Below are 18,126 nucleotides of genomic sequence, written 5' to 3'. Positions count from 1 at the left end.
GTGTGCGTGCGTGCGTGCGTGCGTGCGTGCGTGCGTGCGTGCGTGCGTGCGTGCGTGCGTGCGTGTGTGTGTGAAGTGCGGTGTCGGAGTGACGTTATCTCTCCTCTCCTCTGCCCTATCTCATCTGGCCACGGTGAGCCACGGGCGGAAGTGAGCTCTGGGGCCGCCACCGGGAAACTGCCTCTTTAATTACCATTCATATCAGCACAGCGAGAGAGAGAGAGAGGGAGAGAGAGAGAGATACGGAGAGAGAGGAGAGAGAGAGAGAGGGGGGAGAAGGAGAGGGAGAGAGAGAGAGAGGCGGTGTTCACTTTTTAATTAAGGCTCGGTAGTGTAACTCGTCAATGTACATTATTGGAAGAATGAACGTCAATGCCATTGCTTTTTCTCTGCCTCCTTTATCTCTGTCAATGACTCAAAGACATGATTTATGGTTGGGCTCCGTCTTTCAGGCTCATCCATCACGAGCCGGCTGTGCGGCGCGGGCGCCCGTTGTAAATCATTCTGAAAGCCTGTCACTCATTTCCATTAGCCGCTCCTCCGTCGCCCCGGTCCCCGCCTCCCCTCAACCTCACACTCACCCGCGCGCACTCACACACACACACGCACACGCACACACACACACACATCTCACAGCCCCGGTGTACAACCTCCCTCCGTCCGCGCTAGGTATCAGTTCCGTTCTGTTGGCTTCTCCTCGGAGACCGCCCACTTTCTTTTCAATGAGTTAACCGTTCTCTGGCTGGGCTCTCAGGATAAAGAGCACTTCCTCATCCCCCTCCATCAGTCCCTGTCCTGACTCCTGGAGCACCCTGACAGTTGCCAAACAAATGAAGGTAAATATATAAAGCCCCTGCACTAGAGCAGCCCTGTTCATCATGGCCCTCGGAACAGCTGGCCTTTATGGACTGGAGATCAGCACGTAGAGAGAAGTCCTCTGAGAATCGGACTTGCCTGTTTTGTGAATGGGAAATATACATGTTCAGTTTTTAGTATCAAATGACAAGCATCTCCTTTAAAAACAAATTGCATTAATCAAAGGCTCCATGTTGTTCTGAGGAAAATGCTTGGTTTTTGTTTTGGCTCAGCAGCCAAGGTTAGTACGCATACCTTCTATACATAACTACGCAGGTGCCTTCCTCGCAACAGCGAGCGGAACGGTTCACTTTCATTCCCACTGAAAGCGCCCCCCCCCCCCCCCCGCCCCCCCTTCAGACAGCACAAGGCCGAAACTTTCAGCTGCAACTTTAGTCCTTAAGCAGCTCTTTAGAGCGCGGCTCCTCTCTCTCTCTCACTCTCTGGGCTGCAGTAGCAGTAGCGGCACGGCACGGCGGCTCAAAAGAGGAGCTGTCAATCTCCCCTCAATAGCTGCTGCCGCTCCGCGGGGTGCTGCTCGGCCTCGCCATTCAGCGCCGGGGCTTTCTTCATTCTAATCAACACTGAGAATATCAACACTGCAAAATATCCACTAACAGCAAGCGCGTCTCTCAGTTCAAGAAAGGAGGGGTGTGTGTGTGTGGTGTGTGTGTGTGTGTGTGTGTGTGTGTGTGTGTCGGCGGGGGATGGGATGGGGTGGGGGTGGTGGTGGGGGGGGGGGGGGTACAGAGACTTTTCAGGGATAGGGGGTTGCCAGCGCATCTCAGGATCTGGGCTCATTGTTTTTGGAGGAGGCTGTCAGAGGAGTGACAACGCTCGCCGCGCTGATCCAGGAGTTTGCGCCACACCGGAAAAAAAAAAAACAGCGGGCCCTAATCATTTTGCCAAGGATGCCTGACAACAGTGTGTTGATATGTCTGTGAGTGTGTGTATTTGTGTTTGCGTGTGTGTGTGTTTGTGTTTGTGTGTGTGTGTGTGTGTGTGTGCGTGTGCGTGTGTGCGTGTGTGCGTGTCAGATAACAGTTCTTGACAAATTTGCCATTAAAATGAATGCACACAAAAGTGGGGGGTACTTTGGTGGCCAGGATTTTCCAAGACATCTTTAAAACCTCCTACCTCCTCCTTTCTTCTTCTTCTTCATCCTCTCTCTCTCTCTCTCTCCCTCTCTCTCCCTCCAGCCCTCTGGCTGCCTCCCATCTTCAGTGGAGGCTGGATATGAGCAATGTCTCGAGGCCTCAGAAGCACAAGCAGCTGACAGAGCCTCTTCTCGCTCCCAAATTTACAGTGGAGCCTCATTGTATTTAATGAAGGGAAAAAGTGGCAATCTACTATTAATGAACTTGGAATGTAAAAAAAATGCCTCCTTTGCTGAAAGCGGCTCAAAACTGCTGGGATAGGAGAAGCTCCGTCTTGGAAGAGCTCCAGGACCTAATGAAAGATCTATATAGAGGCCGGGGGGGGGGGAAAGGATGCAGATTGTTTTGATACACATACACACACACACACTCAAGCTTGCATTAGTCAGCTACATGTGCCCACCTATTGGCCATCAGCGTGTTTATTGTCAAACAACTTTTCTGATGACATAGTTTTGATAGAGGTATGAGTAGACAGGTATGTGGAAGAGAAATAGCCAGATTTCAGTCCATTCGAAAGCCACACAGAGACACCATAACCACCAATGCAAAGCGAGAGGAATAGATATCTACAGTACTAATCTGTGCAAGCATTCACCAGCTCCCACCTCAACCTTAACACACATGTGCACTCTCACAGCCTAAATACACACTCTCGCCCACTCACTTACACAGACCACATTGGTTCACAGAAAGACTAACGCTGATGCTTAGAAGCCCTCGGTCCCTGCCCATCCACACACAGTGTATTGTAGACACATCCGTGCACAGCGTGCTGCTCTGTCCTCATGTCAGCCGTGTCGGTATATGGTCAGGCCTGCGATGTGCTGGACTGGAGTGGGGTGGGCAGAGGATGGGCTGTGTGCTCCTACACAGAGGCGCCCCATCAGACCGGATCATGTCAGTCCCTGTGGGATGAGGCACCGGTCACACACTCCCCGCAGCCGAGGTGTCCCTGAGGAGGTGTGTGGGAGGGGCCCAGACAGGCAACGGCACAGGGGGGTTGTTCCCCCCCCCCCCCCCCCCCCCCCCACACACACACACACACACACACATATACACACAACGCACCACCCTTATCATGCATTTGTGGGCTAAGTATTTATGATAAACAACATTTAATACTTAATGGGCTGAGTATTACTTGTTACATTTGATACTTGTGGGCCAAGTATTTATGATAAACAACATTTATGACGTTTTTTTTCTTTCACTAAAGAGATCAACATTTATATTTGTTGCAGGTGTGGAAAATAAGTGTTTTTAACTAGGAAAACAAAATAAGGATGCCGTAATTGCAGGTTATTTTAGTTGGAACCGCATGTACAGAGGAGATTTCAAAGAGATATATTTTTATTGTCTTAATTTTAGAAAGAAGAGAGAGGTACAGAGAGAGTCAAAGGCTGCTGGGGAGAAGAGAAAGTAGTACAAAAGGAAAGAAAATCTAGAATCAGCATAAACTTGGTTGCTGAATTTGCACTTCTCATGCCCATCTTATTAGTGTTCCAAGAGAGGAGTGCAAAGGGTTAAGCTGAGGATCCCAATTCACCTGGGGTGCTTTTCAGTTACCATGTCTCAGAGCGTTCTGCCAAGGCTGAAAGAGCGTTTTCCAAACCACCTCTTTGGATTTGATTATTGTCATTCATCTAGCTTTGAGCATGCATGAGATGACTAGTGAAAATGAAAATGAACAGCAAGTGCAAAAAGAAAGAAAATGCCAAACAAGGATAGAGAAACAGTAGGATACATGCTCTTCATGAATTTGTATTTACAAGGAATTGAAAATGAGTGGTTATTAGTTTGAGGTCATATTCATATAAGAAAGAGTCATGCAGCACAAATCATGCAACACGTGTCTTGGTCTTACGTGGGAGACAATGCATCTGAAGATTGTGTAAAGGTCTGGATCAACCAAACAGAGTGCTTAGAGATGACTAACCTGCTAAGGACACACAGGGAAATACCTTGATAAACTAAGGTACATCCTAAGATCAACGCAGCATCGAGATGACCCTGAGACAAATGCCTCTTAACAGCACCCATGTCTGAATCCAACAGGGCCATTGAAGATTGTAAATGCTTTTGCCTTGCAAATGGTTGCATCATATGATGAAACATATTTACTCGTAAATGTTTTGAGTACTTTTTAAAAAAAAAAATCAGCCTCTATTGTTGCCTGACCCTGTAGTCATACAATTAAAAGATTTTGTGATTTTGTTCAGTGAAAGTACTGCTATAAGCTGGCTCCAATATTCAGTCAAATGTAATGACAGAGAGAGCAAAGCAGAGCATTAGACTGCATCTGTCAACTAGGAGTGTTTTGTTTTGTTTCAGTAGTGCTGCAGAATCAGTATAGGCATGTCATGACAACATGTATTTAAACCAAAACAAAGCAAAACAAAATCCATATCAAACAGGATTAGCTGAAACTAGGTAATAGGTCTGTCTTCTGTGCTGTCTGCTGTGTCTCTGCCTGGTTTCTTCTCTGCCATCATTAACGGCGCAAACTGTAGCGTCACAGCTAAATGTTGCTTTTGTACTCTTTACCTTTAATCTCACAAACAGCAGCCCACACTGCATATGCAGCTTGAAAATGTCTTGAGTTTGAAACATAATATCTGTCCAAAAATAAACCGAAGAACACTAAGTTGTTAAACTTGATCAACCACCGTTACTAAAAGCAAAATTCTGATTGTTCAATGACTCGATTTAAAGGAGAAATGTGGTAATTTTTCACATAGATCTCCATTTCTCGAGGTCACCTACAGATCGATGTTAAAAATCGCCAGATTTCTCCTTCTCCTGTTTTACTTTAGGTTGTAATATAAAATAAGTATTTTAGATACAGTATATATTTTACAAATGTATTGCCTTGTGATTAATACAGTGTTACATCATCTTTACGTCTTTTTTATGAACTATTGTAAAAACATTTTATATATATTTTTATTGATTTATTAGTAAATGATTGGCTAGTTGATTCAGTAATCTACTCTGACTTAAGAAAAAGAGTTTGACGATGATGTCTGTTAGTTAACATCACCAGTCTGAGAGAGAGAGGTAGAGAGAGAGAGAGAGAGAGAGAGAGAGAGAGAGAGAGAGAGAGAGAGAGAGAGAGAGAGAGAGCTGAGGCTGCAGTGAAGCAGCCTGACTGAGCCTCTGCTGCCTCTCAGCTCTCATCACACAGTTGGGGGAGTGATGCGTCCAGGAGCACAACCTTCCAGCAGCTGCGAAAGAGCAGTACCCCTGCCAAATGACATCAAACACAAACACACACACACACACACACACACTTGCAGGGAGAGGCAAAAACATAGGAATGACATAACCTATATATATATATATATTATACATACAGAATATATATATATATATATTATATATATATAAAAAATCCTATTGTTCATTATATTGTTTCCTTGAATTTATTGAATTTGCATACAATTTGTGTAATGTTCATTGACTTTGATGGCATCATTAACCTGGCCTCCCTTCAGAATTCACCCTTTAAAAGTGTGCTTAGCGGCGCAGAACACAATTAGTTATCTAGCAGAATGCCTAAACCTCCAAGAAAACACTCAAAAGTGATCAACACTGCCATCTAACTTCTTTTGTGCCATTAAACAACCCTGTGTGCAATCAATAAATGCAGTGTGTGCACAAGTTTGAGGATGGGCATATAAGGACAGACATTCTCATAAATGTCAGTGAAAATATGTCACTTTGAAAATATGACACTTTGACTAATGCCTAGGTGGACAGTTTCATTTCTGTATATAGCCTCTCCTATTATGGAAGAATTTCCATGTGTAACTTTGCTGCCTTGTCCCTTCTGAATTGTGGGTCTCTATTTGATTATATTAGGCCATTAAATATTTCATGTGTGGGTGTATGAAAGCACCGCGTTTATCTGCATGAGTGACTCCTGTTTAGTGAAGTAGGTAATTCGGCTTTAAGGAACATGCCCGTCATGCATACAAAAATTAACCATCATCTTTCAGTGGCATGGTGTCCAGATCTGACCCCATCATCACACAGCTCAGTTTTTTGGGAAGAGTTTTTTTCTTTTTCCTTTTCTGCATTTCCCTTCTCTCCCTTCAGTGTTTTCACTCTGTCTCTTTTTGCTCGCTATAGTGTTGTTCTTGAGGCAGCCCTGTACTTCCATACTGTACAGCTGCAGCAGCAACTGAAATCATGCTGCTCGTGCGGACGAGTATGTGCAATACAGGAGATGTTGTTTCTGAAAAGTATTGTAAAAATGTTCAGACGTACTTTTCAAACATTTCAAATTGACTTACTCTGGAGTCTTGACGCCTCCATGAAACAATAGGGTCGGGATTGCAATTCCTTTGCTGATTTAAACATATCTGTCTAAAAATTGTATCACCTTACTAAGGTGTCCTGTTGTATTTTGGGGTGCAGGACATCTTCATATGACTGAGACAGAAACAGATGTAAAGAGTGTGAATTAGCACTCTCTGCCTCGGGCTTCACATTGACAGTGTGTTCAAATGAGCCTCTTAAGGATAGGCCCATGCCCCCACACAGGCCTATACACTCTCATTGAGCTCCTCAACGACCCATTTCTGATGGTGTAACCCAGAGACCCCCAAAACTCTACAGGCTATTGCAGTTCTGATCCTAATATTATGGCGCTACTCGTACAGCTCAGGTGGTACATTTTTGATGTTTTGAATGGCATAGTCCTTAGTAGTAGATTCAGTGGTTACTGTACATGACATGTCACATTGTCAGTGGATTTTCAACATTGATAGATATTCATCACAGAAGATGATCACAATGGAAGCCATTTGGCATTTGGGTAAACTTCACTACAGAGCCCAGGATCTCCACTTTCTGGAAAAGGCAGTACAAGACTATCTGGCACACCTAGCTTGCATATCTTAGGGAAGGTATATGTACTTTGGGAAGGTTGGCATGTTACTGAGTGCACAGAGAAATGTGCTGCAATACAACTTGTTTTTATTGCAAATAAAAGTAACACAAATGAAATTCACCAAAGCCTTCCTCTCAGTGGTAAAACACAGCACTTTACTTTGTTTCTATGCCTGACCTGGTGTGTGTGTGTGTGTGTGTGTGTGTGTGTGTGTGTGTGTGTGTGTGTGTGTGTGTGTGTGTGTGTGTGTGTGTGTGAGGGACCGAGGCGGTCACCCCATGTTGTGGGAGGTGTGACACTGGATGTGTTGGTGTTGAGGAAGGAGATGGCAGGAGACAGCAGTTCCGCATACAAAAAATAGTCATTTATTTGATTGACGGGCAGATCAGGGAATCACAATCCGGGTCCAGGCATGATACAGGGTTCTTCCAGGCAACAACTAGGCACCAAACCAGGCACCAAACTAGGCAACAGACTAGGCACCAAACCAGGCACCAAACTAGGCAACAGACTAGGCACCAAACCAGGCACCAAACTAGGCAACAGACTAGGCACCAAACCAGGCACCAAACTAGGCAACAGATCCATACAAGGCGACTTTGCAAATCTATGGACCAAACTTTCCCCTTTGCCTCACAGCAAGCAAGGGTTACTTTTTTGTAAACTTCAAATGAAAAAGACTTCCCTTTACTCCTGGACCTCCAGCTCTTCCCATGTGGCTTCCCTGTCTCCCGTGTGTCTCTCATATGTGACCTCCCTATCAGTGAAAGAGCCCTGCCTTAAATAGGCTAGGCCAATTAACCAATTAGTGATTGGACTGAACCACTATAGGACGTGTGTGTGGGGGAAGGGGGCTGTACCATTAACACCACTGTTAAAATCAACAGTTCAACACAGACCTACATACAAATATTCACATACATATACACAACAATGAAAACAAAACTAGTGCATATGTGTGCGCAAAGTCTGTGTAGTACAAGGCAGAGTCAAAAGTTATCAGAGGGGGAAAAGGAGAAGTCTTCTTTTTCACATTTCCTTCCCCCTCTGAAGTCTCACCAACCAGGTGGTGAGACAGAAGTCTGCCCCATTGTCCTCCGCTAGTACCTGGGAAATGGTTCCGGGCCAGGCAATTGGCACAACTGCTGCAGCCAGCACTGGTTTGAGGTCGCCTTTGCTGTGGGGTGTAGGTAGGCACTCCTGGACGGCCCTTCCGGTCTCCGCCTGGTCACAGTCGACCTCCCCACCTTGCAGCAGGTCCTCATCCAGCGCTGCTGCTCTCTTGGCCCCGTAATCTCCACCAGGGCTGCTCTGGCCAATGCTCAACAAGTCAGTTTCTGCAGAGTTGCTTTGCTCCCGTCTTCCTTTCTCCAGTATCCCCGAGGTCGTACCATCCCACCGCTGCCACCAAATGTGAGGGACCGAGGCGGTCACCCCATGTTGTGGGAGGTGTGACACTGGATGTGTTGGTGTTGAGGAAGGAGATGGCAGGAGACAGCAGTTCCGCATACAAAAAATAGTCATTTATTTGATTGACGGGCAGATCAGGGAATCACAATCCGGGTCCAGGCATGATACAGGGTTCTTCCAGGCAACAACTAGGCACCAAACCAGGCACCAAACTAGGCAACAGACTAGGCACCAAACCAGGCACCAAACTAGGCAACAGACTAGGCACCAAACCAGGCACCAAACTAGGCAACAGACTAGGCACCAAACCAGGCACCAAACTAGGCAACAGATCCATACAAGGCGACTTTGCAAATCTATGGACCAAACTTTCCCCTTTGCCTCACAGCAAGCAAGGGTTACTTTTTTGTAAACTTCAAATGAAAAAGACTTCCCTTTACTCCTGGACCTCCAGCTCTTCCCATGTGGCTTCCCTGTCTCCCGTGTGTCTCTCATATGTGACCTCCCTATCAGTGAAAGAGCCCTGCCTTAAATAGGCTAGGCCAATTAACCAATTAGTGATTGGACTGAACCACTATAGGACGTGTGTGTGGGGGAAGGGGGCTGTACCATTAACACCACTGTTAAAATCAACAGTTCAACACAGACCTACATACAAATATTCACATACATATACACAACAATGAAAACAAAACTAGTGCATATGTGTGCGCAAAGTCTGTGTAGTACAAGGCAGAGTCAAAAGTTATCAGAGGGGGAAAAGGAGAAGTCTTCTTTTTCACAGTGTGTGTGTGTGTGCGCGTGTGTGTGTATGTGTGTTTGTGTGTGTGTGTGTGTGTGTGTGTGTGTGTGTGTGTGTGTGTGTGTGTGTGTGTGTGTGCAGGCTTTTTCATGCAGGACACCGTGGGGCTTGCTCTCTCTCTCACTCTCCCACTTTTTTAAAGCATGGCATAAATCCACCAGATGAAAATGTCATGGAGCAGGTTCATTTTGCAAAGAGGTTTTGATTGCCATGTGCTTGTAATTGATTGTTCCAAGGACAGGGGGAAATCTAGAAATGTCATAACAGCGCTGCTTAGGTCGCTCCCACTGCTGGGCAATCAATGGGAAGTAAAAAGAGCTATTGATTTGTGCTCTGCAAAAACTGTAGCCTGAGACACAGGGCCGGGGCTGGCAAGGCACGCATGACAGAGAGACACAGACACATGGAGCTGTCAGCAGCCCCTCTGATTTACCCTGGGCCCTCTGAAGATAGTGTTACCACATGGATACTCACAAAAGGCTGGAGATATTGCAGCTGTCTCCTGGCCAAGTCCCGGCTGCCCACTTTGGCTGGTACGATCAATGTGGGGAAATGTTGGCATTCTCAGGGACAAATGTTGATGTTTGTACTGATTTCTCTCAAATATGTTAACACACCCACCAGAGGGTTAGAAGGTCAGTTACACTTGTCTCAAGGAGTATGAATATCATGGGAAATGTAGACACCCAATGTATGATATGGCACACTATTACACACTATTAAAGTGTAAACCACAACATTTAGCTAAAAGAACAGAATACTCTCTCAAGATTGCCTATTGATAGAGTGCACATAGATACATACATACAGTACATACATACATACATACATACATACATACTGTACATACATACATACAGTATATGTATGTACAGAAACTAAAACAGCTAAAAAATGAATGTCTCTGGCATTCATTGGATAGCTTCAGTGATTGTGAGAATATTGTGATTGTCCCACTTAGAGTATTTCACCGTCTCTGTCTGGTCTCAAAACTCATGTCCCTATATCGAGTCTATTCTCAGGAGTTTGTCCACCTCTTGCCCTCAGCTCCTTCCCTAGTCTCCACACACAGTGAGGAGTTTGGCTCTAGAGTGGGCCTGTCTCAGAAAGCGGGCCCATGCTATGCCAGGACTCTGTTCCAAAGGATTAATCTTATAAACACTTCAAGGGGCTGATTTATGACGGACACCCCAGGTTTTCTGACCTCTGCATATTCCTGTCTGAGGAGATAAATTTGCAGTGACACAGATTGGTTGGTTTACAGGAGTTTATGACATGCTAAATCTCAGAGTCGGTCTGCCAGCCTCTTATTTTGGAAGCCTAGTTAGACCCGAGAGCAACATTCACTGGCTTGAGACAGCACAGGCTCTGTCATGTTTGGTGTGTTGTTCGAGTATTCTGCCTATATATATAAAATTATCCTGCTGAAGTTCAGCATTTCTATATACAGTATGTGCATGTTAACAATTAGGTAAGGTTTTATGATAAGGTTTAATAAATATGTTAGATAAGTTAACCATCTCACTTTCTTACACAAGCTGATAAATATATAACTAACATTTCATATTTCTTCAATTTCCCCTTGGGGATCAATAAAGTATCAATATAGTAAATCTATCTATCTATCTCTATTATCTATCTATCTATATTTTATATATATTTTAAGTGAATTATAAGATACTTGTAAGCAATCAATGTTATTTAATGGATAGCAAATACTGTAGGTAACTAACATTTAGTAATACCTTGTAAATGGTTTGTTAATACCTTATCATGAAGAGTTACCGTGTCCTTACCGTGTGACTTTAAGGTTCAGTCGGCTTACATGTATCTGCAGCTGGGGAGGTTCCTGCCCTTGTGTATGATCTTGTGGTCCTGAGACCTGCTGCTTGTATTAAAAGCCTCACTTGATGCTCTCTCACACATTTCCTCACTCAACACACACATGCACACCACACACACAACTTTTAGTGATGAACTGGGAAGGACACCCAGTCATCCAGAGAAATGGTTCGTGTGTGTGTGTGTGTGTGTGTGTGTGTGTGTGTTACAAAGAAGATTTCCTTACGTTAGTGAAATAGATTAATGCAGATTAATACAGTATATATACATTCAGCCTTAGCAAGTGCCACAACCTGATAGCCCAATGGATGGAAAATATTTGATTTGATTGTTTTGTATTTTCATATTTTGGACTTTTGACCAGCTCAGTCCCACCTCAGTCACAGCATTAACGGAAATAAGCATTGACACAGGAAGTGGGAGAGTCTACACAAACACCGCTTCGTCCTCTTCCACGCTCCTGACTGGAAGCTCCACTCTGGACAGTATCCAGCAGTTAAGATGTCAAGCTCAAAGCCAGTCATAGTCAGTAGTGCTCCACCTCTCTGTGAAAACTATATATACAGAAAGGCATGCATAAAAGATGACTCCCTCTCCCACTCTCACATGCCACGTTCTGAGAGGGCGTTTTGGGAGCAATCGGCCAACTTGGTCAGCCATTAAAAAAAAAAAGAAAAAAAGAAAAACTTTGTACAGTAGATCAAGGTCACGGAGCATTGTGAGAGAGTCTCTGGTGTGTGTGAATGCAAGTGTCTCCCAGCTCTGCCGTTATCCATGTTTGTTTTGAAAGGCTGAAGCCCGTTTCGATCTCAATCCATTAGCTGGCAGGAGCTCACCTCCAGGCCTTCTCCTGAGGCACTTGTGAAATATTGATAAAAAAAAAGTCTTATTTTCAGAATCCAAAGGCCGTGGACGCTCTAAGGGGCTGCAGAGCTGCACTTCTGGTGCTCACATTCAGCTCTTCCCCTCACTTCCTGTTCAGTAACTCAAAAGGAAATATTAACTACATGAAACGCATAAGTGCCTCGTCTACAGCTGTAATGTCCAATGTATTTTTAAAATAAAAGTAGACCCAAAACTGCTTGCAAAAAATAAAGGGCAAATTTTAAAATATTTGAAATGCTAACTCATCTTTTTTTGGTTACCTCAACCAGATCACCATTTTTGAATGCATGTAGGTTACACACATTAGACAAAAGGCAAATGTGTTCATTCTATTTTTGTCCATTTTGTGACTATCAGGTTATTCTTTTGACACATATACTGTATTATCTCCCTCAACAATGGAATTCTCTTCTCTGATTGGCTGATGGGGTGGCCATTAACTTCGTATAACCTGCTACCTTTGAAGTAGTTCCCGTATCACACTTGAATATTAATTCGCCAAACTCGTTGCGAAGTTTAATTGAACTGTCACGTTGCATCCAAGCTGAAATACAGACGTGCAGAACCATAGTAACATTGTAGCATATGACGGAGGTGGATTGTAGCTAGTTGGATGCCATGTAGGCTATAAAAGTAGCGATCTTTCAAAGTTAAAGTTAATCAGAATCCTGGGAAATGCCCGCTTGACAACGGCAGAGATAGAACTAACGACTGGCTTTTGGCCGTAGCAACCAGCCATTTAGAACTAACGACTGGCTTTTGGCCATAGCAACCATCCATTTAGAACTAGTAACGGCAGTTTTGTCCTGCAAGTAGAAAGTTGATATGTGGCGGAAAGTAGTCCCACAGTCAAGACAGTTTTAGCGATGTTAACGGACGCAACGGTGGAATAAAACTATGTTCTAAATATACAGGTTATGAATACAAACGGGAGATAAGCGGGATAACGGCCTTCGAGGTCGACCGGTTCGATGGAAATAATGGCACGGCGGAGGTAACTCCGTCTCCGTGCTTCGCACGTCGCCGGAGTTCTAGACCTCCACCTAGCCATTATTTCCATCGAACCGGTCACCTCGTCGGCCGTTATCCCTTACTTATCAGGACCAAAGAAAGCAGCATTAATTGCAGCATTGCAAAATATATCAGATCACTTGATGACAAATCTGTCAATTAAGCACTGTTGCCTAATTAGCAGGTAATTGAGGCAATAATGTTAGTGTCAGATAGTAAGACACAGGCGTATGATGCCAGTGATAAGAGCTAGTTATTGTCTTGTCAGGCACAGAATGAAGATGAGTGTAAGGGAGATTATCTGAAATAATCATTTTTATAATCTGCAAAATTATAGTACATTACAACTGATGTGTTTGCAATTAAACAGGACAATTCACTTAATTCGCTTCACACCTGACTACTGATGTAGTACTTGTATTCAGATCAGCGTTGCATTTAATTAACTACCTTAAATTTCTTTTTTTTTGTCATTATTACTTTAAAATATATACACATAGATCAACAATTCTCCACACAATTCTCCACTCCACATGTGAACAGTCCAAGGATGTAACAGACAGGAAAATGGATGTTTTTTTCTGGATTGTCTTGATTTTCCTAATTGTTCCATTTTTGTTTCTTTTTTTCTGTTTCAGTTTACGAGGATGAGGCTGGCTTACCAGAGCCCATCATGGAGGAGGATGGAGCAGAGCAGGAGCCCCCGAACGAGGAGGACATTTCAGACAGGACCACCAGCCCTAAGGCCCCGGAGGAGAGAGAGACGGACAACAAAAGCAGCGACAGTCTCCAGAACTCTCCCCTCAGCGTGTTGTCCAATCAGGAGCTAGAGCTGGAGTCCCACCTAAGCGACAACAGTGACCGTCTCTCCGACTTCAAAGCGTCTGTGTCTTCTCCTCAGAGCCAAAAAGAGGACGAGGGTCGTGTGTCAAAGCTGAAGGAGGAGATGCACAACAGCTTGGAGAAGATGAGAGCTGCCTACGCCAATTTCCTGTCCGACTCCTACTGGACAGGAATTGGAGTGAATGTGAAGGCAAACGCTGGCAACAACGGCAAAGCGACAAACTGCGACAGCACCAACGGCAGCGCTACAAAGACTGAGTTTGACTGGCATCAGAATGCACTGTCCAAAACCCTGCAGCAGACCCTGTCCCCTAAACCCAGCGTGGCCAAGCCCAACCTCTTCAGCTCTGTGCACTTGTACCGGCAGAGCAGCAAGGCCTGCGGAGCCGTCTTCACAGGAGCCAGCCGTTTCCGCTGCAAGGATTGCAGCGCTGCCTATGATACTCTTGTTGAGCTTACAGTCCACATGAACAAGAGTGGCCATTACCAGGATGACAACCACAGCAAAAAAAACATTGCTTCCACTTCCTCATCTAAAGGCCGCAAGAGGAACATGCAGGACATGGAGGGAAAGGAGGATGCCCAGAAAGTGTTGAAGTGCATGTTCTGTGGCCATTCCTTCGACTCCCTGCAGGACCTCAGTGTTCACATGATAAAAACTAAACATTACCAGAAAGTGCCTTTGAAAGAACCAATTCCAGTAATGACCCCTAAATTAGTCCCACCAGCAAAGAAACGTGTGTTTGAGGTCACCAGGCCATGCTCTCCTGACTCCACGACCGGAGTAGCAGGCTACGCTGAGGCCCAGAGGTCCTCCTCAGGCCTCTCTGCTAACACTCCCAACAACCGCTACGGCTATCAGAACGGTGCTAGCTACACGTGGCAGTTTGAGACATGCAAGTCCCAAATACTGAAGTGCATGGAGTGTGGAAGTTCACATGACACCCTACAGCAGCTGACCACCCACATGATGGTCACTGGACACTTCATCAAAGTGACCAGTTCTGCCTCCAAGAAGGGAAAGCAGTTAGCGCTTGACCCACTAGCCATAGAGAAGATGCAAGTGCTAGCTGAGCCTGCCGGTACTGAGAACGAGGGAGGGAAGACTTCCCCAAAGAGTGCTGCCACAGGAGAGAAAGAGAAGAGTCCCCAGATGGAAAAAACACTGGAAAAAGCTGAGGAAAATGAAGAGAAGGAATTGAAAGAAGATCAGAAGCAAGGTGATGGCTCATTGAAATATCCATACTTACGGGAGGAGGATCTGGAACAAGCATCAGGTGGAGGGGAGGATATCTTGAAATCTTTAGCTAACACAGTAGCCTCTGCCATCAACAAAGCCCAAACAGGAACTCCGAGCTGGAGTGCCTACCCCAGCATCCATGCAGCCTATCAACTCTCAGGGGTAATCAAGAGCACACCCCTCGCAGCGTCTCCTCCCATTCCGCTCAAACAGACTTTTAACCCCAAGTTGAGGCCTATTGCCCCAAAGGGAAAATTTTATCAGGGAAGTGGGGGCCTTGAAGGATTGCAGGGACATCATGGCTCAGACATCAAGAAGGAGAAAGTGGGTAACAGTGATGCAAAGGAGAGCCTGAAGTTAGATCTAGAAGAGAATGTCGACAGCGACTGTCAGGATGATTCTTCCTCCTCTTCAAAGCTGGACACAGACTGTGGAACTGAAGGAAGGGATGTGATCAAAGACAAGCAGAGCCCAGCACTCTCAGATAGAGGCAAAACTTCCCCAAGCCCCCCCGCCAGCAACGGCCACATTGGTGCCTCGGAGCTCCTCGGTGACTCCCAAGAAGTCCTTAGCATAAACCCGCTAAGTGCACTACAGTCGGTCTTGAACAATCACTTGGGGAAAGCTAATAAGCCAGTCAATCCTAGAGCTGAAAGCGCTCTGTCTGCCCGCACACAGTCCATATTTTCAGAACTGAGCAGAGGTCTGGAAAAATCTGTTCTGGGTTCCTCCGGAAATAACTTCATGTTCACAAACAATGATCAGCCAATAGACTTAACAAAGTATAAAAGCAACAAGAGAAGCTCGTCTCACGTGCAGACATCCACCCCCATGCCCCAGAAGCATGCGCTGTCAGACATAGCGGACATGGTGAAGATTCTCCCTAAGGCCACTACCCCAAAGCCTTCCATGCCATCCAGAATTCCAGCTCTGAAGCTTGAGACAGATGTGAGGCGATTTGAGGATGTCTCTAATGAGGTTTATTCTGTACACAAACGCAAGGGAAGACAGTCCAATTGGAACCCCCAGCATCTCCTTATCCTGCAAGCTCAGTTTGCCTCTAGTCTCTTTATGACATCGGAGGGTAAGTACCTCCTATCAGATCTAGGCCCACAGGAGAGAATGCACATCTCAAAATTTACCGGACTGTCAATGACCACCATAAGCCACTGGCTAGCCAATGTGAAATACCAGCTCCGCAAAACAGGTGGGACCAAGTTTCTGAAGAACATGGACACAGGGCACCCAGTGTTTTACTGCAACGACTGTGCATCCCAGTTCAGGACACCACCAGCTTTCATAATCCACCTGGAGTCCCATCTTGGCTTTCAGATCAAAGACATGTGTAAATTGCCTATGGACCACCAGACTAAAGTCGTGACAGAGCCCGAGCTGCCGAAGGCTCTGACTGTTAGGGCCTTGGAGTCGGTGAATGCAGAAGAGGAGGGTGACTCTAAGTTCAAATGCAAGCTTTGCAGTCGGACATTTGCTAGTAATCACGCCGTCAAGCTCCACCTGAGCAAAACTCACAGTAAATCCCCAGAGAATCATTCACAATTTGTTGAAATGGACAAAGAGTAGCATGTCCATGTCTTTTACTACCTGCCGTTTTCTTGATCCTTCAGTGTCATTGCTCTTTTCTTTTTTTTGTTGTTGTTTTTTGGTTTTGTTACAGGAAAAACGGGTCACATTTTTACACTTCCCAATGACATTAAGTTCAGCATTAAGTTGTGTGCTTATTAAAATTTAAGATAGCAATTAATAGAAAACCATAGAGCATCATATGGACATGGAAACTGGACTAAAATGAAGAGAAAGTTTTCTTTTTTGTTAATGTAAATTCATCAACTGATGTCTGCACCCTGCTCATGTGTTCACAGTAATGAACTGTATTACTGCTTGAAACATAATTGCTGATGTTTGCATGCAATAGCTCTGGCTATGACTACTATTTATTTGTATGATAAGGCAATTTTTATTGTATTACTTTGTTAAACAAAGACCATTTGGTTCATTAATTGTAATTTCCAACTCTAGTAAAACACCTGCATGTTGCACTGATGTGCCAGCGGGTGGTCTGATCCACATTAGCACATTTACCCAAATGTACAGTATGTTTGCTTTGTAAATATTTTGTGTGGCAAATGATAGATGAGGAAAGCACTTTAATAAATGTTTAATCACCAGTTCTGGCTCAGAATCAGTATGAGCTTACAGGTCTTGGAAGGTTTGGAAATAAATGGTGTCCGATATAAATGTACATATAGCATTGTGGCAAAGAGAGTCTGATCTTGTGGAGAATTTTGAGATGAGGGGTACCTGCAACTTTTATACCAATATAAATAAAACATTAACATTTTCTACCAATCTGTGTTTGCTTGTTTAGATATGCCTTCACACTGACTGCCTAAATGAATGGGTAATTGCTGGAATTTCTAGCATTATAACAATATACAGTACAATTATACAAATATGTGGAAGAATTATTTATTCATTGAAGTATTTGATACAATCAGTATAGTGTTCCTTGACAGAAGCCAGGATATTAAACATGTAATAATATTGGATGAAAATATAAGTGGTTGCTTTAAATAGGCGGCTTATGATTTAAAAATGATAAATGTTTCATCTGTTCTCTATTTTATTTGGCTGAGATTACTTTAGTTAGTAGCTCTGAGTGCACCTCATTTTAATAAAAACTATGACATGAAATCATCTGTCAACTGAAATACTATGATGCATACAATAATATTAATTAAGCCTGTTTTCAATATGAATCACCCAATCCACCACCCAGTTATTTCAGTACATTGTAGTTTCTGTACCAGCATTCTGGGAGTTTGTGGGCTCATGTTTTAATGTATCAAAGGGGAAATCATAGCAGCCATGACTGACGGCTGTCTTTGGAGGTATATAAGTAAGTACATGAGTTTTACAAATGTTTCAAAGAAATAAAACTCAATATCAGTATCAGCTATTTTTTGCCCCTTTTCACTTTTTTCCATGTTTTTCTTCTTCCTTCTCATTATATTTCCATGTACGTGAAATTTAATAAATCAATCCTTCACACATTCAGTAATAGTCTATTGTCGCCTACATAGGTAGCCTATAGAAATAAACAATCCCTTGTTCTCTTATTTTAGCACTATTAAAAATAATTATTCTTAAATCCAATTTTGCCCCC

The 18,126-nt window shown here is 44.2% G+C and overlaps 1 protein-coding gene across 1 annotated transcript in view; it reads left to right on the top strand.

Moving 5' to 3' along the window:
- Positions 1-17,309, top strand: part of LOC134087516 (teashirt homolog 2) — a 47,032-nt gene extending 29,723 nt beyond the window's left edge. Inside the window, exon 2 of the mRNA XM_062541058.1 lies at positions 13,498-17,309. Within this exon, the coding sequence (XP_062397042.1) occupies positions 13,498-16,523 (3,026 nt within the window). The 3' untranslated portion in view covers positions 16,524-17,309. The remainder of the gene's footprint in view (positions 1-13,497) is intronic.
- The last annotated feature ends 817 nt before the right edge of the window (positions 17,310-18,126 follow it).

Source organism: Sardina pilchardus, chromosome 7, assembly GCF_963854185.1.
Source record: "Sardina pilchardus chromosome 7, fSarPil1.1, whole genome shotgun sequence".
NCBI lineage: Eukaryota > Metazoa > Chordata > Actinopteri > Clupeiformes > Clupeidae > Sardina > Sardina pilchardus.
Note: the sequence above shows the minus strand (reverse complement) of the source record. Positions and strands in the feature narration are given on the sequence as shown.